This window comes from Xiphias gladius, chromosome 18 (assembly GCF_016859285.1).
Source record: "Xiphias gladius isolate SHS-SW01 ecotype Sanya breed wild chromosome 18, ASM1685928v1, whole genome shotgun sequence".
NCBI lineage: Eukaryota > Metazoa > Chordata > Actinopteri > Istiophoriformes > Xiphiidae > Xiphias > Xiphias gladius.
In genome coordinates, this window is record NC_053417.1 from 22,041,203 (window position 1) to 22,065,248 (window position 24,046).

General features: G+C 38.5%; 1 protein-coding gene across 1 annotated transcript in view; it reads left to right on the forward strand.

Moving 5' to 3' along the window:
* The window catches only part of LOC120804238 (metabotropic glutamate receptor 4-like), a 122,947-nt gene extending 99,301 nt beyond the window's left edge, over positions 1–23,646 (forward strand). The window contains exons 6-10 of the mRNA XM_040153564.1: positions 4,898–5,098; positions 12,711–12,847; positions 14,653–15,588; positions 20,065–20,311; positions 23,597–23,646. Of these exons, the coding sequence (XP_040009498.1) occupies positions 4,898–5,098; positions 12,711–12,847; positions 14,653–15,588; positions 20,065–20,311; positions 23,597–23,646 (1,571 nt within the window). The remainder of the gene's footprint in view (positions 1–4,897; positions 5,099–12,710; positions 12,848–14,652; positions 15,589–20,064; positions 20,312–23,596) is intronic.
* The last annotated feature ends 400 nt before the right edge of the window (positions 23,647–24,046 follow it).

Here is a 24,046-nt window from a genome sequence, read left to right on the forward strand (position 1 = left end):
AGGAATACTGATGGCAAGAACATACAGTGTGACCTGCAGCTTTCTGGAGCATTGTGTTCTTTCAGAGTCTCAAGGTTGCCTTGAACACTCTTGAACATTGATAAAAAGATACAACAGCAAGGTTTAAGCTTCATTCATATAATTGCTTGTTTTTCACTTCTAACTAACCTTCCTGCGGCACTTCTTAACATCCTGTCACTCTCCCTCTTCTCAAAGAAGCCATGTTTGAGAGGAATAAACTCTTTAAATATAGAGTATGTTTGAGAGAGAGTATTGGAACGGCCAACAGAAGCAAGTTGTGCTACCGTCTATTTCCGTCACTCCTCTCTACTTTCATCACAGTTAGTTTTGTGGTTTGGTCATTTTAAGACAAGACAAGAGATTTGTAAAGTTTACAGCCCGCCACACTGTTGCTACTGCATTGCTCTGTGTATTGTGAGGCAGCTCACACTACACAGTCGACCTGGGGTCTTCTCGACTGATGCATCGATTTATCGACTTGTTGGGGGCAGCCTTAGCTAAAACTAAACATTGCAGATGCAACTTTAATAAAGATTTATTCATCCACAGGAACTTTGAGATCAAAGATTTGCAGCTGTTTTCTTACTCAGATAATGCAAAAAAAAATAAAAATAACAACCTGTCAAAACCATAGTTAAAAAGCAAAATTTGAAATTATATTTAGACAATATTCTTTCTATAACTTTGATTAATTAGTTAGTTCATTAATTCACTGTTCTATTCAAATTACCAAAATGAACAGTTTTACTGTTTTACACCATAGCCTATACATTGATACTGACATATGATGTTAGACAAAATTTATATATGTATTAACAGGTGTTTCCTCCCCAGAAAGTCTTTTTAATTATTGGCTGTGCTCTTGCTGTGACCAGGCCAAGAATATAGAAGATAAAATCTGACATAAACATGGCAACGGTTTACAAGTTGATAAATCTTAACACAGTTCACAAATTTAGCCTTTAGGTACAGTAACACTAACATTACAGTCAGTTCTATACAGTATGTTAATTTACATTGTCACAGGCGCTGTACAGTTATTGCAACTGCTGTTTGGTCAGTTAAAAGACAGGACTTAGACATGACATTTATAGATTGATTTCAAATCCACTACAACTGAAAGAAAAACTCTGACAAGGTAATTTCAATTCCGCTTCTGTCGTTTTCGTTAAGCTTGGCATTTGCCCCTTTTCTCAAGCGACATAGTAAGGCTACTATAACAAGTTTTCTGTTTGACTACATCGAAAGTAGCGTAGGTCCATCTTAGCTAAATGTGTACACCGTTGTCTCATGAATTAGTCTCAAATTCCAAAACAAATCCAAAAGCAAATTGTTTAATTACATTGGAGTTATGACAGTATTAGCCTTGCCAATATTATCTTAGCATAAAGAAAATGGAACCATCAGGTGCTAACGTTAACATGAAGTTGGCACTTAGGCTGAGGCGCTCAACTTATGTTGTAATCGTCGGCAAAATGGTAACGCTGGTAACGTTAAAGTAGTCCCAGAGCCCTAACGTCCGTAACGTTACAGTTACTAGCTAATGTTAGGTTTTAATGTTCACTAAATCAAAACAACTCAACCTTATCAGGCTAATGAACAGTTCCAAGCTTGACATACCGTCAAGAGATTCTTGCCTTAAGCCATGCAGGCAGTCAAAAACTGACATCCCGTCTTCTCAGATGCGTTGTACGTACCAATTCACCCAAATTGACGTGAAAAAAGTGGCATTCGCCAAAAAGCTAGTTGTGTTTGGATCCCTGATACACGGACTTAACACACAACCTACAATTTTCATTCTACCCCAGTGACTGCCAACCTAAAGGGGCCACATGATCATTAAAGGGATAAGAATGGGAAAAAAAACACTGCTGCACAAGATTATGTTTATGCCTTGTGATTTTTCTACATATTCGTCATTTTTTTCTTTTTAAATACTGGATGCTTTTACCTGTTCATTTCCATAAAAATGTTTTAAATCAAATACCACATGAGGTCAGAACCTGTGATAAAGGATCACAAGCGCATATTTCTTCACTTTAATGGGTCAAAAGCCAAAAGGGTTGGGAACCACCAGTCTACCTGACCTGCATGTCTTTGGACTGAATGGGGAAACTGGAGCTTAAGAAAAAAACGCAGACATGCAACTTTATACAGGACCTTCTGGCTGGCAATGTCTCAAGACCAATGTCTCAATGGTCTTGTGACACTGATGTCTCAACGTCTCAACACCATTGAGACATCATGCCATTAATGAGCCAAAATAATGTCTCTGTATATTTACTGTATGTGTAAAAAGAGAGAGAGGAGGGGGGGGTTAAAAGTCTGTGACAGCCACAAAAAAAGATGGACTGTCTATTCCAGCTTCACTTTGCCTGTAGCGCACATTTGCAGAATAAGTGCCGATATTCAAGCTCTTTAAACATTCAGAGCCTTGTCACTGATGTTAAATTGCCTCCTCTAAACGAGCAAATACTAGGAGAGCTTATAGATAATAACAAGAAAAACAAAAACTATTCATCTGTTTAAAGCTAGCACTTGTTAAAATGAAGTGTCTCTATTGAGATAAGAAATTCCTGCCTCAGATATCTTACAAAATATGATTCCCCTGTATCAACTGCTTTATAATTTGTTTTTGTTATCTGATGATGAGGCACTGTTTTCATTGTCTTGTGTTGTGCTTGTCTTGACGCAAACAGTGAAAAGGACTGAGTATTTGCTGAGTAACATGGAGGTTAACCTTAACTGAGAGCAAAGACCTCCAATACTGCTCCTGTGTTGACAGCAAGCACATCATTTAAATTATACTGTATATTTGTGTATGATAATTACCAAATGTCAAAGCAACAAGAACTCCTCCGTTATTAGGAGACAGGCTACAATTGCCCACAACTATTATCATACCAAATTGATTTCCACTTTTCCACATTATGTATTATTGACATGCGCTATTATTCAGAATAACTCTTTGAAGTCATTCTTTAATGGTATTAAGATGAAATGAGGTGATGTAATACAAATTACTTTTCCAAACATTTTTCCCCTCAAGTTGAGCAGAGTTCAAAATGAGGGGATTCAATTATACCACAAAAGCATCAACTTTCAAAGCACGTTGAAACAGACTGACATTGACCGTCTACTGAGTCGATGCAAATGAATCTCCGTTGCAGAATGTCATGATTTTGGGTTTGATATTAATAAGCTCTTGAGACACTGTCACAAAGAATTAAAAAAAGCATCAGAAGTTATCTGTAACTTCAACAATCACTTGTCTCCCCTGTCTCTGATTACAAAATATATCACATTTCCTAGAGGGATTTGTTTGCATTGCTCTGTAATTCACATGCATTTAAAATTTTAAGTGTCTCTCAAAGGACCTTTCTGTCACAAATTCAGATTGCGAGACTCAGTCTTGCCTTGATAGAGAAAGAGGGAAGTGAGCAGCACACTAGAAGGAAAGAATGGCAGAGTCAAATGGGTAATAAATAAAAGACAGTTAAAGCGGTGCACATGTGGCGTGGCTTTGTTTACTCAACCCTCTTCATCACCGCTGTATACCCGCACTAAAGTCTGATATAGAACAGTGTTTGATCTGTGAGCGTTTGTCCTGTTCCTGTTTCTGCTAATTTCTCCTACCATTTTGTTATTTTGAGATTTAAGAATTACATAAATGAAGATTAAAAACAACAACGACAAAAAAAACCCTCTGATGCAGGTTTTGATGGCACAGAAATCTTTAGATGCAAATAAGTGGCTCTATCCGTCACTAAGTAAACAAAGAGTTACCTTCATCTCTGCTTACTATCACCACATAACAAGAAATATTCTAAACAAATTCTAAAAACAGGTCCTGACTTGGATTCATACTGCAGGTTTTCTATTAATTTTAACAAACCCAAAAAAGAAAACAGGCTGCTTACAGCAGAATGACTGATTTTTGTAAACTATATTTCTACTCAAGCTACTTTTAAAAGGTACTCTTTCTGCTCAACTCATCTGGCAGGGCATTGGCTAATAAAAGGACCAAGCCTAATTGAAACCTTGCTTGGCAATTAACACATTTTTAAAGCATTAGAACAACCTCAGCCATGATTAATATACTCCTGTCATAACTAATTACATTAATACTGAAGAATGATTAGGCCTGTCTTGCAGTGTCTTCCACTCCTTCTCCACCACTCAATCACACTCTCTGCTCTTGATTAATAGATGTGAGGTGGCACGTGACTAGGAGATCATATAAACAAGACCTCCTGAGAGTGCTCTGAGAACATTTCCAATCTATATTTGTATTGACAAACCTGTGCTTAGTTTAACCTATTTGAAACACCTTCAGATCTTGGCATGGTGCTATGCAGTGCTGCAAAGCCTTTTAACTACAATTAGAAAGGCAGATCAGGGTATGTGAACCAAAAGAGTTGTGTTGAATGATCTTGAGGGGGTCTAATCAGGGATCGACACACCATAATGAAAAAGGCTGGACATGAGGCCATTTTTTTTTTTTTTTTTGTAGAAGGGGATTCTTTGATTGATGTCTACAAGAAATAGCACATAATCAATGGTTAACATGCACAATTCAACACCAATCTCTAATAAATTAAATATGTGAAAATAAAAGATGAGTTCACAATTGAGTAATCAGGCCTCTTGGGAGGCTATCATTTGCTTGATTTTACACATCTAGCAATCTTATTTAGTTCTTACATTTTTGACTGATTGTGGAGCAGCGTTTTTGTTGTGAATATTATTATATTTTCATTCATTTAAATATTCTAGTCTTGAATGCCTGTCATGATTGCCAGTAAAACACAACATGGGAACAAATATCATAAATTTCACGAGTTGTTATTTTTGCGTTGTTCATGTTTTCTTGTAGATCATGAGCGGATCGGGAAAGATTCATCCTACGAACAGGAGGGGAAGGTACAGTTTGTAATTGACGCAGTTTATTCCATGGCTCATGCTCTACACAACATGCACAAAGATCTCTGTCACGGAAAAGTTGGCCTCTGCTCCAAGATGGATACCATCAACGGCACGCTGCTGCTCAAGTATATCCGCAACGTCAACTTCACAGGTGTGTATTTCCTAATTCTAGCCTGGTAGGCTCACAGCTGCATGTATATTTACTGCAGATAAAGCATGAGTTGTTATCAATTAAAAACAAGAAGAAAAAAATAAGGTTCCACCAATTTCACTCAGCATTCACTCAGTAAGAGTGTATATGGTATCACAAGAAATCACTTTATTTCTACCAAAGCATTCTTGGACAACTGTATCATTACGAGGCATTTGTGTGGCGCCATCTGATCTCGAACTTGTATGACCTATTTTTGGGTTCACTAACATGTTCACGCAGAGGCTTTCCGAGTATACAGTGGTCTCCATTTATCGGGGTACTGAATGTAAATTACTACCAGCAAGTATAAGAGGCTGAGATCTGTAGGAGGGCTGACAATCAGCAGCGGAACAGTGTGTTTTATCGTGGCTGAAGATGTGCAAAGGGCTGTGCTTTGTGAGATTTCCCGCCTTATCTTGTCAGCATTGAATTGCCCACGCAAGAGATCTCCTGCTTGAAGTGCACTGGCTGTGGAGTTAAAACTGTACATAAATGAGAGGGGGAAGAGAGTTAAAAGACAGCACTGGCAAAAACAGGCATCAGTAGTTTTCCAGTGGTTGTCCTAAGTAAAGTTAAACTCGACTTTTTTAGTGTTACTGGCAAATCTAGTATGCCGTTATCTCTGACCAGAAACAGTTGTGAGTTAAATATACTTACTGTATGTACACACAAAACAGGTCACATAGCTTTGACCATGGAATTTTATAAGCTACTATCTGCAAAAGCTTCAGATGAACACCTAAAATGTAATAGAGAGCCAAGGTTTTGATGTCACTTCCTGTTTAGCCTCCACTAGCTTCTATAACTTAATGCAATCCCTTATGAGGCATTTCTTTCATTGGTCTTTCTGAAAAAATGAAACATGCTCTGATGGTTTATTTTCCATATTGCAAGACAAATTGGCATCACTCTAGTAGTGGATCAGCCTGGCCGATATCAGCCGACATCAGCTTATCGCAGCTGTTGGCTGATAAGTAACAAGAAATTGCAGTACACAAATGCTCCACTAGGGTTGGGGTCATTTAGAAACAGTGCCAATGTTACACAGTTTGTCCGCTGACAAGTTGATTGTTCAACTGTAAAATCTCCCATTTAGTGTGTATATGATCGTAGTATTTAAAAAAAAAAAAAACAAGACACACAAATCTAAGGGATCTGCATCAAGATTGTTTCATATTATGTTTAAAAAAAAATACTATTGACCAATAAAACCATATCAGATCATATAAACTTCCATATATCAATGTCAGTATCGGTTTCAAAATGCAGTCTTGTTCAGGCTATATCCTCTACAAAACTTGCGATTAGAGCTTGACGTCTTTGTGATTTTAACAGTTTCAACATTCCAACTTTTCAGCTGTAATCTCTGCTGAAATCTCTAAAAACATCTGTTCATGCCTCTCATACCTGCTGTTATTACAAGCCACGGCCCCTCAACTGGCCCACGGACTCGTCTCTTTTGTCAAGCCGTAATGTTTTATATGGCCTATGGCTTACGGGAACTGGTGTTCATTAAAGGACACTAAAAAACTGAAATCCCAAACCACACCTAATGCTGTTGAGTATTATGTTTCAGGGCTGAATTTATTTTAGTTATTTGCGTACAAATGTCACTGTTATTTTGAATGAGGTTTTCTTCTGTCTCAAACAGTCCCAGAAGTTCACTTTCACTTTGGCTATCTATAAAACTAAGTGTAAGTCCTCCACTGAGGCCTAGAAGACAACCTCTTATGTCATCCGCATAAGCTGCTATTGTTCCACAATGATGCAACAACATTTTAAGTATGATAATGAGGGACGTTAGTAGAGAAATTTTTAAAATATGAATATTTCACCGCTAAAACAGATTCTTATTCTTTTTCTTGCAATTGTTTGTTACCTGAGGAACAACTAAAGGGGAAAACCTGACTGGACTATATTTGCTCTCTTCCTGTTTCTGCATGAGTTTAAAGTGCCTACACGATGTACATATTCTGACCAGTTCATGTACTTTTTTGTGCAATTTGCACAGGAATGGCTTTGTTAGCTTAGTGTTGTAGACACTGAGAGTGTTTTGTCTTCTGCTGTTCCTCTCTGACAACTGCTTTTGGAAATCATAATGTGAGATGACAAGTGTTGAAGAGGATGAACGTGATAAGATATTCAACAAGAGTAGACAAACTGATATTTAGAATGTGGAAAGTTAGGTATTAATTTAAAGTCTTAACACACTACAATATACTGCACCAACAAGTAAGTTGCACTTTGAAACTTTGAATTTTAATTATAGGCCTACATGTACAAGACAAGATGTATACATAAGGTCATTAAAGCAAAGTGTGGTTGAATTCCAACTGCTGGCTCGAGAAGATATAATAAACATGTGTGCAGCATGGGTTCTAACTTAGGTCAGCATTAGTAGTTCTAAAAACTTTAGATAATTGTACGTCAGAGAAGTAGAGGGTCAGAATGTTCCTGCAATCAAGCTGAACGCAAGAACAGTGGTTTGACACAGTCTCAAACCTGCTCCACCCTCCCAGATGATTATACAGTAATAGATACATTTATTTGTATGACAATTACAGAGTGGGATCGTTGGGTGAGGGTCAGTCGCGCCACAGCAAGTACATAGCGGAAATAATTTACAATAAATGAGAAAAAATAAAAGATCTTGAGCATGAAAATTAAAAAACAAAAAAAACAAAAACACTTGTCCAGAGTGGCAGAATCCAGAGTTCAACTGCCAGCTTCAGTGCCTGCAATTTGTCTGGATGTTCCAAAGAACACAACACAACAGTTGCTACTTGTTGGTCAGGGGCTAACCCTACATTTTTAGGGGAAAACAGTTTAAATCTCTACTAGGCTCTCATGATGAAAAACTTCATGGTCAGGGAAATGAAGGAGTTAGTTACTTTAGATACTTTCCTCACAAGAAAAATTATGGCCTTTGTCATTTGCTCAAATGCCATATACGACAAATGTTTAAGTTAACTGACAAGAAGTTCCAGTGGCCATGTGAATTATGGCTCTTGTATGAGATGAAGAATGGCAGAATTAGTGCCCCATTATTAATAAGGGTAAAAACCTTGTAGGGAGGAAGTTTGGATGGACAGACGGGTCAACCCGGGTTAAACACGAGACACAGCTGTTCGTTTCCCTATTGACTACCAATGGCAAAAACTGGTTCCTTTTAACAGTAATATTTTCCTAACCTCAGCCAAGTAGTTATTTAAACATGACAGTTCCCTACTGTTGACCAAGTAGTTTTAGTACCTGAATCTAAAGCTGGGCTAAAATTGAATTTTGTCTTTTGACAACAACACATCTTATTCAACCTAAGTGCTTGACCTGAACAAGTTAGCACTGTACGGATAAACTGACCTGCCGAGATCTGGCTGATCACACTGAACATAAGCACAGAACCCCAAGGTTGGTTTTGCCCACTAACAATTCCAAAACCATGAATGGAAAGTAAGAAGAAAAAAAAGGAAAATATGGAGCCGTAGATGCCTGCAAGATGCAGAAAATATGGTCTCTGTCCTGTAGCGCAGTTCAGTTTGTATCACAGAACAGTTCCAGTCAAGACTGAATGTCCAACGACAACTTGTCTATCAGAGATTCAGCCTGATTATCAGAATAGGGAAACTCAAAATAGGGTAACTAGTTCAGAACTAAAATCGGGCTTTATCTATTCGCCTTAACCAGACCTCAACCATAGCAACCAGCATAGATCATGGTCTTACTTTAGAGTGCTGATGAACAATGTTGTCCTGTTGATAAGGGTGTCAGATCAGGAAAGCTTGTATGTGCCATTTTGGAAGACCATGACAAACAACCTAATTTGTTGCCTAGTTTGGAGGACTTATTGGACTCATTATTCCATGAAGGCACATGGTAGTACAGCCTCCGCAGGGTGACAGTAGGAGTTGGCAGCAACAGGGATCAATTTTGTTTCTAACTAAACTGAGGAAAAACAACCTTCACGTAAGGAATGCTATGGTGTTTACCAGAGAAAACACTGAAAAACAATAATATAAGTTAGGGATGTATGAACATGGTTTTTTTTTGTTTCAAATATAGTCAACATGACATTTATCGCTGCGGATGTTAAAAGATTAATTTGACACTTCGGTTTGCAGAAGTTACTCTTCATGCCTAATGGATATTGAAAGGAAGCTCTGCAGCGCTCTGCAGTGTTTACTGTAGGCCCCATCTTCAAAGTCAAAACACTGTTTACCTTTTACTGTGTGTGCTTATTAGTATGTAAGGAGGTCAGTCCTCATTTGTGTAAAATAAAAAAATAAAACCAAAAATTGTTTGGAGTTGTATTCTGAAGTCATATTTGCTTAGTTTTACAAGACGGATCCATTTTCCTAGCAAAGGAGTAGCGCTTTGCTCAGAAACCTGTACAACAGATTTTTGTCAAAAAATTAAACTTCAATTCTTTATGTATTCCTTCATTTATGGTGTTATTTTACTGGAATGCTTGTCAGCACCAAAGCCATTGGGTTTAGAACAAGGATGGCTACAAAAATCAATGCTACACATTACCGGAATACTGCCTTGCTTTTAAGAGTCTCTCGGCTCAAAGGGATGGAGAATTTAAAAGGTTTGTAGGAAAACAGCAGCAAACTCTACATGATCCCAGTGTATTCTGGGAATTGTCTATAGTCATCCATGCTGACTAAAGGAAAGAGGAAGCCCAAGCACTACAGATATTGTAGATGAAGTTACTACTTATTGATGCATGGTATGATTATTTGCTGAAGGAAACTGCAGCTGGTTACATTCAGGAATAGTACATACTAAGCAGTACTTAACGGTAATGCTTTGCTTAAGACATTTCGTTTCACGCAAAATGCAAAGTAACCTTGCAAGACATAAAGCTGATAGGAAAACAGTTTTAAACTTGTGATTAAAGATTTGCTGTAACATCAGGGTTTCAACATAGTCAATTAAAGCTGCCGGGTTTCATGAGGTTTGATTACTAATTTATATATAATAGAATAATATAGAAATAAGATTTCAAGTTGAAGCGTGTATATACTCCTTCATATTGGATTGTGAATTAGAAATATTAAGCAATAGGCGAAGGTGAGGATACAATACAGTTTGTAACTAAACTATTCCTGACGTCAGTGTCATAAAAGAAGAGAGAACTCTGAAAAGATAATCAACCACAGCATTGGCCCCTAACTCTGCCCAATTTAATATCTAATAACCATGTAAAGCTCGGCCTCCATTTAGAGTAGAGATAAATTACAGCGTCTTTCATCTCTGAATCTTGGTATTTTAAATTAATCTTTGCATTTAATGAAACAAGCATGATAATTCAGTTTTCTTTAACGTGCATTGTTGAGTTTTCAGCAAATGCCCTCATCAAAGAAATTACATTACATAATATTTACATTTACTCATTCGGCAGAGGCTTTTATCCAAATCGACTGACAAGTGAGGAACTTACGGTTCAGTGTCTTACCCAAGGACACTTCGGCATGCAGACAGCGGGAGCCGGGGATAGAACTGCCTACCCTGCAATCAGTGGACAACCCGCTCTACCACCTGAGCCACAGCCGCCCCAATTGAGTTCAATGACGCCACCTCCACCCTTTTAAAGTTCAGCAGCAAAATCCGTATTTTATTTTGATCAGTTTTTATTCAACATTTGTAAACACATTAGATTTCTTGTGGCTTTTTGGCTAATGGCTTTTAATGGAGTGGAAGGGTCATTCCTGTTTAACTGCAATCATGACATCCTAAAAATTACTGTTTTGTTTGGATACATTATCAGTTCTTAAGAGAGGTTAAGTATAGCTTTCAAATGTGCCTCAGTCTTCAATACAAAAGCCTTAAAATTAAGAAAAACATCAACAGGTTTGTAATTTCAACTAGCAGACTAGTTACTACTGGGAAAATTTAGACTAATTTGAATTTAAGGAATGCAAAAACCAAAGCCCAGTTTCCCAGCCTTTGCTCAACTACAATGCGTAAACGTTAATCGTGTTTATATATTTTTTCATCTGATTTGAAATTGCATGTTAGTGATAATACAGTGCCTACACACTGACCTGCACGCATTTTCTCTCCATACAGAATTAACATAGAGTCTTGTACACACACTGTCATGAATCCAGTTTAGCACATTTAGAGTTAAATTAACAGATAATTTTACCGTGACCATTTCATTTTCAGTGCATTTGTGCAGAGCTGCAGCTGATGGCAGTAGATGGTTTTTCCTATATATTCATTCTGAAGAGTTTTCTTTTGCAGCGTTTACTCAAAAATTTGACCTGGTTATTAAACAAGCAGTTTGTTAATATTTGCTGGCTGTGCATGAAAACTGCAATGCCTTTCTACAAGTTAAGAGGTGAAACTAATCAATTGAGGCAATCAAATTAGTAGGAAAATACATCCAACTCAATTCCCTGTATTGCTGAGATGGGCAAGAAAATCTTCATAATTACATGACTGCCTGTTGTTGTCAGACATGCCCTCTAGATAATGCAGCAGGATTGTGTTAATGCAATTACACCCTATGGGTTTTAATCTCACCTCTGACACACACAAATTGTCAGAGGGGAAAAAACAAGTCTAGTCTCAAAGTCTGAGACACAGGTTTCCAACTCTGATTCACAGGTTCAAAGAAAGATCAACAGTCAATACTGTGACCTATTAAAGAGAATAAAACACTCAAATGAATAATTCTTATGACAGAGCAGAGTATAGTCAATATTTATGGAACATGAACAACTCTTTCATAAAATGCAGGAGCTTGAAAACACTGAGTCAAGGGTCTGGGCATGATGTATATCCTTTTTCTGTTGAAAAAAAAATGCATTCTTATCCCTTTGATGTAACTCTGCAATCTATTGTACACAACACACAAATAGTAACTGGGGGCAATTAAAAACACATTTCTGCTAATAGTTAACTAATAGCATTTTTCTAACCCCATTTCAACATGCAGTCATAGTCATGCAGAATTGCTGACTATTAGCAGTTTGCATTTGAAGAAGAGAAAACAAATTTGGTAGGAGAAAATAAAAATGGAAATGCTATTAATGGTCCTTTCCTCAGAGACGCTCTGGGGTGGGCTCTTATCACTACATCTACGAGTCCTCATTCCCTCACACCACAATTTCATAACAAGTTTTAGGCTGGAGTTGGGTTTATGGGTTGGCTCAGAAACAGACAGAAATGGGAAGCAGAGGGATGAGAGAGACCTCAAAGTGGTAATCAAAATCAGTGCTGTCATTTCGTTACCACTTTGAATGGGGACCTTGTGGATAACAAGCAATGGGGCAATAAGCAGAATGAAGGAGTGTGAAATGATATGGGAACATGAACAGACAGCAAGCCTGGCTCTACTCAAAGGACCAGGACAACATGCCTGTCAACATCTATTTTGCTCCCATCATCAACACTATAAAACATTGGCTTGAGGTCCCCCTGTAGCCCCATTTAATCTCAGGGCATTGTGAGAATAGGAGTTTTTACTGTACTGTCCAGCACTGGAATTCTGCATTAAGTTACAGTCTGCCCTTTAAAAGAACAATAACAAATTTTATCCTCTTTTCTTTTTCATCCTCAGGAATTGCTGGCACACCAGTGGTCTTCAACGTGAATGGAGATGCTCCTGGTCGCTATGAAATCTACCAATACCAGATCACAAATAACACCACAGAGTACAAGATCATTGGCCATTGGACAGATCAGCTTCACTTAGACGTAGGAATATTTTCAATACTGGATACAATATGTCCGGGAGATTGTGAAAGTTTTCTGATAATGTGAGCGGCAGATTTTTGTGCTGGTCATCGGGCTCATTATCTACATTAGACTTTGACCATCAGCCAAAATGACCTATCATCAGACATCCCGTATTTGGCTATTTGGCATTTCATTACTAATTCAACTCATTGAGTCTTGACAAGAAAATACAAAAAGAACATAGCATTAAAACTACAATCAGCAGCCTCAACAACTATAATGATTATTCTGACCATCAGTCTTGTGTGGAGGAATTGGAAGAGAAAGGTTATCACAGTTGTCACAGTTATTTAAAAGAAAAAAACTGCAATGAAGTGCACCCTTCATCAATTGTACCTAAAGCCAACATGATCTCAAAACATACTTTCTCATTTCAATTTATTTTTTTTCAACACTGCCAAAGCAGCCTTTTGACATGCAACCATTATCTGTGACATTTACGGCAACTCGAATATTGTCACATATAGTCGAGCTTCATCTATTCACCTTCTCATAATTTATCACTGCTACCAAAGATTATGCGGAAGGCATCTTACCAATGTTGGGTTTTATAGGGCAACAGTCGACAGTATAATAATAATAAATCCACCTCTTTCTGATTGGCTTTGAAATTTACAAACATACAGGCTAACAAATGCGTTAGCTCAATACAGCATGTGTTGTACGGCATTTCCACAACATTTCCACTGACAATTATGCTCATATGAATAGGTCTACAATGGAGTAAAAAGACAAGGCCATCTTTCTGCATTAACCTTAGATTGACATTTGCAGTCATTAATGATACAGATTTACCAGTTTCGTCATCAACATTTACATATACATGGAGCACAGATCTGCAATGTTGCATATCTTTCAAAACTGCTTTGTTTTAAATGCCAAACCTTTTGGGTAACAAATGCGAATGCATTATTTATGTTGTTATGATTCATTTATACATGAACCCCCAAGTATTTTTATTTCGTTAATCCACATACTGTAGGTATGGTATTAGTTAATGTAGATATCAAGGTCCTGAGTTACTGCTGCACACAGATCAACTTATCAGCTTCACCTGCATGGCAGTCACCTCCTATCACCTGGACCATCCAGATGGTTATTTGAATAGCTGAATACTCCTTTTCCCTATCTGAACCCCGTTTCTCTTAATAAGGCCCTAAGCAAACTGCATTGTAATAAAAATACATAAGGTCCATGCGACAGCCCAGGCACATGATACTGCATTGCACTGTGTTGAGACTGCAGTGCCAGGAAACTAGACTCTATTTACTTATCGTTCCTCAAGTAGGCACAACATTCCATGGAAGCAATTAAACATCTGTCATTTCCTGTTCAGTTATAATTCAGTGAGTTTACACATTGATGTGTTGATAAAAAAATTTTAAAAAAAAGCTGCCATAAATATCCCATTTACAGTCTCTGTGGGTAAACTAATCTACCATGTGTTAACTGAACTGTGCCCTCATGCATTATGTAGTGGGTTTAATATGTAGCTAGTGAAACAATATGTAGCAAATTGTGTTACTGTTTTTGATATACTGACCCTTAAAGGTTAGTTTAATCCTAGTTTAAAAGTGCTTTTTAATTGTGATTATGAACTTGTCCAAATGCATTAATACTGAATAATTGCACAGATTTTTTTTTTTTTTTTTTTTTTTTTTTAACCTTGTTTGGGTTTCAAGGTGTATATGAGTGTGTGAGTATAACACTGTATTGTGGACATTTCAGCAAATTCTTTTACTTTCTCACACTTTTCCCTCCAGATGAATGAGATGCAGTGGCCTGGTGGAACACAAGAAGTCCCTTCCTCTATTTGCAGCCAACCCTGCCGTCCTGGCCAGCGCAAGAAGACAGTGAAGGGAATTCCATGTTGTTGGCACTGCGAGAATTGTGATGGTTACCAGTATCAGGCAGACACTTACACCTGCAAAATGTGCCGCTTTGATTTGCGGCCTAATGAGAATCACACTGGCTGCGTTCCCATTCCCATTGTCAAGCTGGAGTGGAGCTCCCCATGGGCAGTCATCCCTGTTCTCATCGCTGTCCTGGGCATCATGGCCACGCTGTTTGTGGTGGTAACCTTTATACGCTACAATGACACACCCATTGTTAAGGCATCAGGTCGAGAATTGAGTTACGTGCTGCTGACGGGTATCTTTCTGTGCTATGCTACAACATTCCTCATGATCTCCACACCTGATGTGGTTATATGCTCACTGCGAAGGATTTTCCTGGGCCTGGGTATGAGTATAAGCTATGCAGCACTGCTTACCAAGACAAATCGGATCTACAGGATTTTTGAGCAGGGCAAGATGTCGGTCAGTGCCCCTCGGTTCATCTCCCCAGCGTCCCAGTTAGTCATCACATTCAGCCTGATATCAGTGCAGCTCCTTGGAGTGTGCATCTGGTTTGGTGTTGACCCATCACAAGCCATCATCGACTACGAGGACCAGCGTACAGCTAATCCTGAACTGGCCCGTGGTGTTCTGAAATGTGATATATCAGACCTGTCCCTCATCTGTCTGCTGGGTTATAGCATGCTGCTGATGGTCACCTGCACAGTTTACGCCATCAAGACCAGGGGGGTTCCAGAGACATTCAACGAGGCCAAGCCCATCGGCTTCACCATGTACACCACCTGCATTGTATGGCTTGCCTTCATCCCCATCTTCTTTGGGACCTCACAATCAGCAGAAAAGGTAAATATTGGATTTGAAATGTTGTGGAAGTGTAAAATAACCAACAAAGTTTGCCCCATTCTTACATTGTATTTTTTTACATCTATGCACAGAAGCCAATACATTCACTTAGCTTTCCCCAATTTCACTGTATTTACAAAGAGCACAATGGCAGCAAGTCAATTAATTTAATTGTGCATTCTGGAGGTCAGTTTTCCATTTGGAGTTCTTTTATAGTTCCTTTGTGTCTCATTGTGAAGAAAATGGCCACTCAAGTTATGTTTGTTGTGTAGCATAACCCTCGGTGTTTGTGGATGCTGCCACTATTCATCGTGAGAAGATGGGTTTGTGCTCCACTGTGAGGAGTACAAGGCTTTTAAAATCAACTTTTGAGGATAATTGTTTCACCTCAAGTTTGCTTGGATTTGTTTTTCTTTAATTGTATTTCTGTGTGTTTGATTCAGCTTCACTGGGTGGGAATGCCCAGTAGTCAATCACTGCACATTCAAGCACACAGAGAGAAATAACGCGTTTTTGTGAAGTAGCATAAAATTAATTTTTCTTGTCAGCTGAAATTGAATCACAAATTAGCTGTAACTGTGCTAATTTTGAGTTTGTTCAATACATAAGTACATTAAAAAAGCAGAGAGTGGAATAGTCAAACTACCGGTTGCAATACAAGCATCAGTGTGGGAATGCTATGGCACTGCACCATAACAAACTAGACAGCCTTTAAACTGCATTGGGTACTAATAAAATAATAGTATAGGCAAATGCCTCAACACCTATTAAAAGATAGAAAGCGTTTATTGGACAAAGGCTATGGGTAATGTGCCCTTTGAGGGAGGGACACACTTTTTGTTCTCCGCAGTTTAAAAAAAATATACTTGTAGTAAATCAGTAACATTAACAACATTATCCAGTTGCCAACAAAAATGTTCGGAGATTATCGTTCTTCCAGAATACTATTTTTACTACTAAAGTGCATTACCATCTTTTGATAAATACAATGCCTGCCTAGTAAAGAGAACAACTTTATCCATGAATATGGAACCACCTTGTGGCAGAATCCAGAGTCCATTTGGTCAAATTGCTGGTGGAGAATACAATACTAGGAGGAAAGGATATTCTGTCAACTGGTTTATGATTTGACAGTGACACTCAGTTTAAAGTTATCAGCATATAAACACAGCCAGGGATGAAACAGGCAGCCAAGATACAAATAATCTGTTCTTCATTTGTATCTCTGCCACGGAATAGCATGTGGATAAACTAAGAGAGGAACTCAACTCTCAGTCTAACAGGTTTTCAACAAAATCCAATTGGCATTTGGACAATCAAGGTCATATTGATATACAACATGAAAAAAAATTTTTTAGACAGTCTAGCTGTAAAATAAAATCACAAACTATAAACTATCATGAGAAACACCCAAACATCAGGATTGAATAAGGCCCACTAAACTTAAATTTTATTTTCCAGTTTTCTGAGAAGCAATCAACTTCGATTTCCCCAGATGGAATGTATCCTGTTCATTTAGTATTGTCTTATTTACAACATTAAATATTAATCCATTATGTTGAATGTGAATAAAATGTATATGCTTTGCTGAAATACTCATTATTCAGTAGCCCATCTATTAATAATTGAAAACCTGATACTCTATGGCTCACTATGATCTGGCCTTGTAAATTGTGTTCCAAAGAACCAGACACTATGTTTGGACGAAACCAAATTTGAGTTAACAGGCCTTTTTCATATCAGAAATTCTGACTTATCATAGCAGGAAAAGCATGATACAAATTTCATTAACGATGGCTCAGTTCAATTAAGTCTCTCAGTAAGCCATGGCAGTGAGCAAGTATGCAAAATAATAGCACGCTGGATGGAATACAGTCATATATAATGTTATTAATTACATCTTTGCTTTTCTTGCTATGACATGCCAAAATATCTGCTGTGAAAAAGGTCTATAGGCATTTTTCACAGCAGATATTTTGACTTGTCATAGTAGGAATAGCATAGGTGCTACTAATTACTATGATGGCTCCATTCCATTCAAGTATCCCAGTAGGCCACGGCAACGTGACAGTGAGCCAGCGCATGTACAATACTAGGAGCCCGAAACCAAGGTAGCCGCATGGAATTTATTTATTTTGTTATTTTTCACTTTTGCTTTTCAACTGCGACATGTCAAAATGTCTGCTGTGAAAAAGGCCCATGTTGTGCTGGGGCAAACAGGACGTATAGACAAAAAAATATTTTGTAAGCAATTTAATGTAATTTCTTGTATATTCAGAAAAACCTAAGCCAAAATATTTAGATACGAGGAAGAGGAGGAAGAGCTATGGAAGTGTGTTTCAGCTCACATGTTTTGCGTATAGGTAGGGACAGCACTGGCAGCTGTCTGGACCAGAGATTTGATGCTTAATGACAAAAAGGAGCAATCCTGCTTCAAAGAAACTTCATAATGGTTTCTGTCCCCAGCCCTGTTCTCTCACTGTGCCGATGGAGCAGATTGGCAATCATATCAGCGTGTCAGGAAAATTTATGTCACCAGGGCCGATGGAAGTGGACAAGGGTCTTGGCTACCCTCACAGAGTGACTCCACTCTGTACCCCAGAGGGGTAGCAATATTGTTCCGCACTCACCCCAGGCCACGTGTAATCTTCTCAGGAGATTACAACACTCCCCTTCTATCGCCAAGGAATGCTCATGTGCCGCTTGCAGTATGAGAGAATACAATACCCCGTCACTTCCATTTTGCACTGACATCTTTTTACCTCAACTGACATGGCTTAAGGGGACTTAATTTGTGCAAGGCATTCTCTATAGTTTTTTTTTTTTTTTTTACTTTATCATTATAGTCACTGTATGAAAGGTCATGCTATTTATTTCATTTTGTACATCTTTGCTTTCTCACTTGAACTGACTGAATGCCCTACAAATCAATGCCCCACCTGTACAAAAACACTCAAGATAGCTAAAGTGAAGCTACACGAATGCTCGACTGAAAACATATGCAGTTCGATTAATACCTCCTATCTTGCGAGAGTAACACTAACTGACACTTACCTAAAGCTTAAACTTTCAAGCTGAGACTTTTAAAAGTCTCAGCTTGAAAGTTAAAATGGTTTGTATAAAATGGTTTGTATGTAGGCTCACATACAAACAATGTATGTCATAACCCCATGTCGGGAAATCTCATCTATAACTGTTGACATGCTGGCCTGGTTCAGGGCCCTGTGGGCTATTCCCGTGCCAAACGACTCAGTCATTTGTGATGTCTGAGAGTGTAATGTCAGAAAAAAACCTCAGGCAGATCTCTTTGAAGGATGTCTGCCAGCTGTGTTTCCACTGTACACTATTCACTTTGTGTTCACCAACTTCAGATGACCCCAGCAATTTTCATCCAAGAGGAATAAATCAGTTGTTCTCTTCTTCCTCTTTTTTCTAATTAATATTTTTGAAAGTAGAGTACTGTGAAAAGATGGAGTCGGCTCACTTAGAAACAAGTCTTCTGATTCCTTTGATGGGTTTTAATTGTTTGCTCACGAAACTACAACTTTAAATTGAAGAAATCATGTTTCTATATCATTTCTTTATTTGGTTTAGGCAGCTTCAATTAATATTCAAAGAATTTCATATTCATGTATCAGTATTTTAAATCCCTATTATATTTTTACAGCCCCTGCACCGACTCACTACATTCCTTACATCAACAAATCAGAGCTGGACTGTGTATGAGCACTGGGATGATTATCATAAATGAAAAATCACTGGCAGGCACTTTCAATATGCTGTAGGATGTTTCTTTCTGCTCCATTGTTGTTGCCTGTAGCTATATATCTGCTACCCAGCTGTGAGTTGCAGCTGTCACTGGCTTCAGAGAGTACACAATCCCTATGCTGTTGTTTTTACCCTGGGATTTTAGACATTTATACGCAGAATACATAGACACCCATTAGGGGAGCACTTATATTAGTTGTATATCATAAATACACAAACAAACCAAAGAAAGCAGAGCTCAGGAGTGATAAACCCGGCACATGAAAATGAAAGAATAGGAATAAAAGGCACTGTATGCCATCACCATGTCTTATTATGTGATGATTATGGGATACTGAGAGTGGTGCAAACTTAAGTGTGTCTACATAAGAAGCTGTGATTTACATGAAAATATTATCCTCCGCTATTCACATATGACTTGCAGTATCTGTCATACATGGAAGACTTTTTAAAGCCTCAGTCATCACATGCCCCAGAAACCATTCTTCTCTCTGTTGCTTTATTAGAAAATTGTCTCTCAGAATAATAGATGTGAATCAGATTTTCCTTGATGGACTAAATTCAAACTGTGCAGGTTCAACCTTCAATATTGTGTGATCAGCCTAACATGAGATTCTAAAAAAAACTAGAACATCACTGCCCATTACTCAGGGTGGCCTCAACAAATGATTCTGTTTTGTCTCCACTGTCATCTCTTCCACAATACAGATGTATATCCAGACCACAACTCTGACCATCTCCGTAAGCCTCAGTGCGTCTGTCTCGCTGGGAATGCTCTACATGCCTAAGGTGTACGTGGTTCTCTTCCATCCAGAGCAGAACGTGCCCAAGCGCAAGCGCAGTCTGAAGGCTGTGGTCACTGCAGCCACCATGTCCAACAAGTTCAACCCCAAAGGTGGCCTGAGGCCAAATGGAGAGGCCAAGTCTGAACTCTGTGAAAGTCTTGAAACACAAGGTTGGTATCACGCCTGGTGGAGCAATAAAGAGACAGGAAAGGCGAAAAAAAGACCTCAACCAGTAGTTGATTTTCATGCTGATGCAATGAGCTACTTGTGTAGAATAATAGCAGCTATAGAAAACATGTCTATTCGAAGTAATTAACTCCTTTTTAGGTGACAACATAATTGATGGCAATATTATATTGCACTTAAGCAGTTTTGGAAATTAGCAAGCGTTATATGAGTATATGAGAAATTAGGGTGCTGTTTCAGTGCAAGCTAAAGCGCTGTTACACTGTGGCTTCTCTTTGAACAGGGGCCGCTGACAATGACATAAACAGAAACTGATTTCAAATTAGCCTCTTGCTAGCATAGGATTAGGGTTCTCCCAGTTCCCTATTATTCAAAGGATTTCATTGATCAGTGGAAGGCCAAACTAACGCTTACAGCCTTTAGTTTATTGATTTAATAATACAATATCTTACTCTTCTTAGATTAGGCAAGGTTCAATAATAGTTTAAATTTTGTTATGTTCTACACTGGAAATACTAAAAATGTGTTTCAAAAAGGCAGGAAGTAACTTTTCTGTTTCACCAGGATAATCCAGCATTTTGAGGACACGGGAGAGAAAAACGGTTCTATTCTCACCAACTCTCACCACACGGGGTTTATGAATAAGGAGGTGTGACAGAGTGCCCACACTATTCTGATTTTGAAAGCAACGAAAGACACGGGTGGCTCAGTGGTGGAAAAGAGGATATTTCAACAACCAGGACAAAATATATGAGTAGGCAGTCCCTGTGTAGGGGCAGGTTTAAATCCAATTAAGAAACCCCACATGTTCCGATTACTGAAGGTCCTGATTTATACTCTGACAAGCTGAACAGTACAGAATGATGTGTATTAGGACTACAAAGCCTGCACCCACACTTGCATGTACTGTATGCCTTTGTTTTTGACCTGAGAATGGAGTTGTTGTAACTTATCCTATTATAGAGCCCATACATAGGTGCTGATTCTCATGCTCTGGTTTGAACTGTTAATCTAACAAATGCTCTTTGTGCTTATGTGTCAGACTGTGTTGAGGGAAGGGAGCCTTGTGAAGGACTTTAGACTCTCAGGTAACCTGATTAGACAATGATTTTGCCCTTTTATTATTTATGACCACTTTTTTTTCCCCCCAGAAAAATTTCTGCTAATGTTCACCACAACACCCGTGCCTGCAAACAGTATACTACGCACAAAGCATCCCCGCTGCCCCTGGCTAAAATACAGCACTCTGAATGGCACAAGGCAGTAATCACACCCTCACAAATCCACCCCTGACCAACAGACATTAACCTGGATAGACAATATTGGTGTGCGGTGCTGTAAAAGGGCCAATCGGAATGGTAAAGCCCGTTAATGTGGGAAGATGACACCACTCTGCCTGAGTGCAAGAGACAAGCGATAGCCATGTGTCCCCTGTAATTTGTTTCCCTGTTGACAAAAGAAGGAATATGTGGTAATGGGACAACAACAACAATAAGAGTGAACAGGAAAAGACAGATGGGTCTGCCAGCTCCAATTCTTTCTGGACCATCTATTCTTTATCTTGGCCTCGCAGCACATAAATATTCAAATAAGGTCCATTTATCAATGCTTCTTTTGGAAGAGATGCTTTGGATGAAATGGTGAGAATGCCGCCCACATTCACACACCTAACGTGGCACTGACGAATATACAGAAATGTTTACCATTACACATCTCTCTTCTACAGCACTTTTGCCCTGACTCCGGCTTTCAGCTGTCTTCTGATTGGATTCATCCCCTCAGACATATTCAATCAGCCAAGGCTGCTGTGGGCAGATTGGCAGATTTGTACTGTGATTACCTCCACTGAGCATGCTCACTGAGGACAGTTTTATTTAAAAAATGAAACACAGGTACACGCTGACACTTGCACATAGACATGTGTGCAGACAAGCATGACGGCCCACATACAAACAGGTACTTTACGGTATGGCGGTCACATTTGACCAGCAGTTTGGGCTTGTTATGGCCTCTGTGGTCTGCCCTCCAGTCACATGTCTTATGTGTTTTAATCGCAGCTGAGATCGAATTCAACGAAACTTGAAAAGAATATTCAAGAAAAACGAGCACTACTATCACACATTGATGACAACTCTTACGGTGCCAAGTCAGATCACATATTGCCTTAATAGCATTGTACATCGAATACGCAATTACAATTCAAAGTGGTGAGACAGTGACTGACTGCTGCATGCATTGCTTGGTGCACAGAGAAATCTCAGGTCTTTGCATGTGGTAAAAGACTTGCATTTGAATGATTACTATTGTATTCTATACCAATGTTGTGATCTGCTCGGTGACTGTATAAAGTGCTTTTTTTGATACAAAGTAATGATATAATCAGCTGCGAGGAAATTGTGACAGAGTTTTCCCCGATTTCATGAATACTGTAATAGCAGGCACTTACACTGGAAAGACCATTGCAACAGCCAGTGATTCTGACCGATTCTGCATCAGTGTCTTGATCAATATTTCATTGGTAGTATGTTGTTAAAATGTCTGCAGTTTTAAAATGTGCAAAAGCAATCAGTGCTTCACTTGTAACATTCAACAGTAATTTTTTTCCCCCCAATATTATAACTTTCAATCGTAATCAATCGTAAAATTTCGATTGACAGAAAAAATTAATGGGCATCTCTTCATTTTTCAAGCCAATATGCCAAATATTATCTGGTTCCATTCTTTCAAGTATGAGGATTTCTCTGTGTAATATTGCAGACTGAATATCTTTCAGTTTCAGGGTTGGTTCAGACAAAACAACCAATATGAGTTCTAAAAAATTGTGATGAAAATTTTTTAAACAATTTTTTTGATGTTTAATAGATTAAAACAGTTATTTGAGAACTTGACAAAAACAATGTGAAGACTAATTGATGATAAAAGTAATTATTGGTTGCAGCCCTAAACTATTTTTATTTTACATACCTATAACAGTTTCCTCTGAAACAGACATTTCTACTGTCTTCAACTTCACAAATGACACATTTCAGTTTACATGCAATACAATGATAGAGGAGATGCCATTCCTTTTTATACAATTTTTATATTATAACACCCTGCTATTATAATTGGTTGAATCTGCTCTCATTGATGAATTCATCCATAAATAGAGCATCCCATCAATTTGGACTCCAACATGTGCTCTGAAAGATTACAGTTTCACGTCTATTTGAATCTCAACCACTGCATTTTTAACCCTTTTCTTCTTTCTCCTACACTTTTCCTTGCAGTGCTGGCCTCCAAGCAGACATACATAAGCTACAGTAACCATGCCATCTAAGACAGGGACAAACCGTGGAAGCAGAGCAAGGGCCTGCCTGAGGAGAAATCACCTGATTCTGGGGAATAATGTGGAAATACTGGAAGACTTCAAAGATTCTACAGCAGAGAGGACTGGGGTGGAAAGATGGGAATTTGTCCCTCCATAGAAAGGATGTCATATTTTTCTAGAGAAGCAGGTAAAGGCTCGAATGACAAATTTATGAGAAATTACTAGATTTGCAGGAGGGAGGATGGACATTTAATTTTCCTCTTCCCACCCTCTCTGAGACGCAAATGAGTGTTGAGCAGTGACGTTTCCAGATGCAGGCTGAGCGAACCACCTGGAGCCTACGGTATGTTTTCCTTCTGAAGTGTATAGCACACAGTTTCAGTTCTCTCTGAGGCTGGATCGTTTCTCT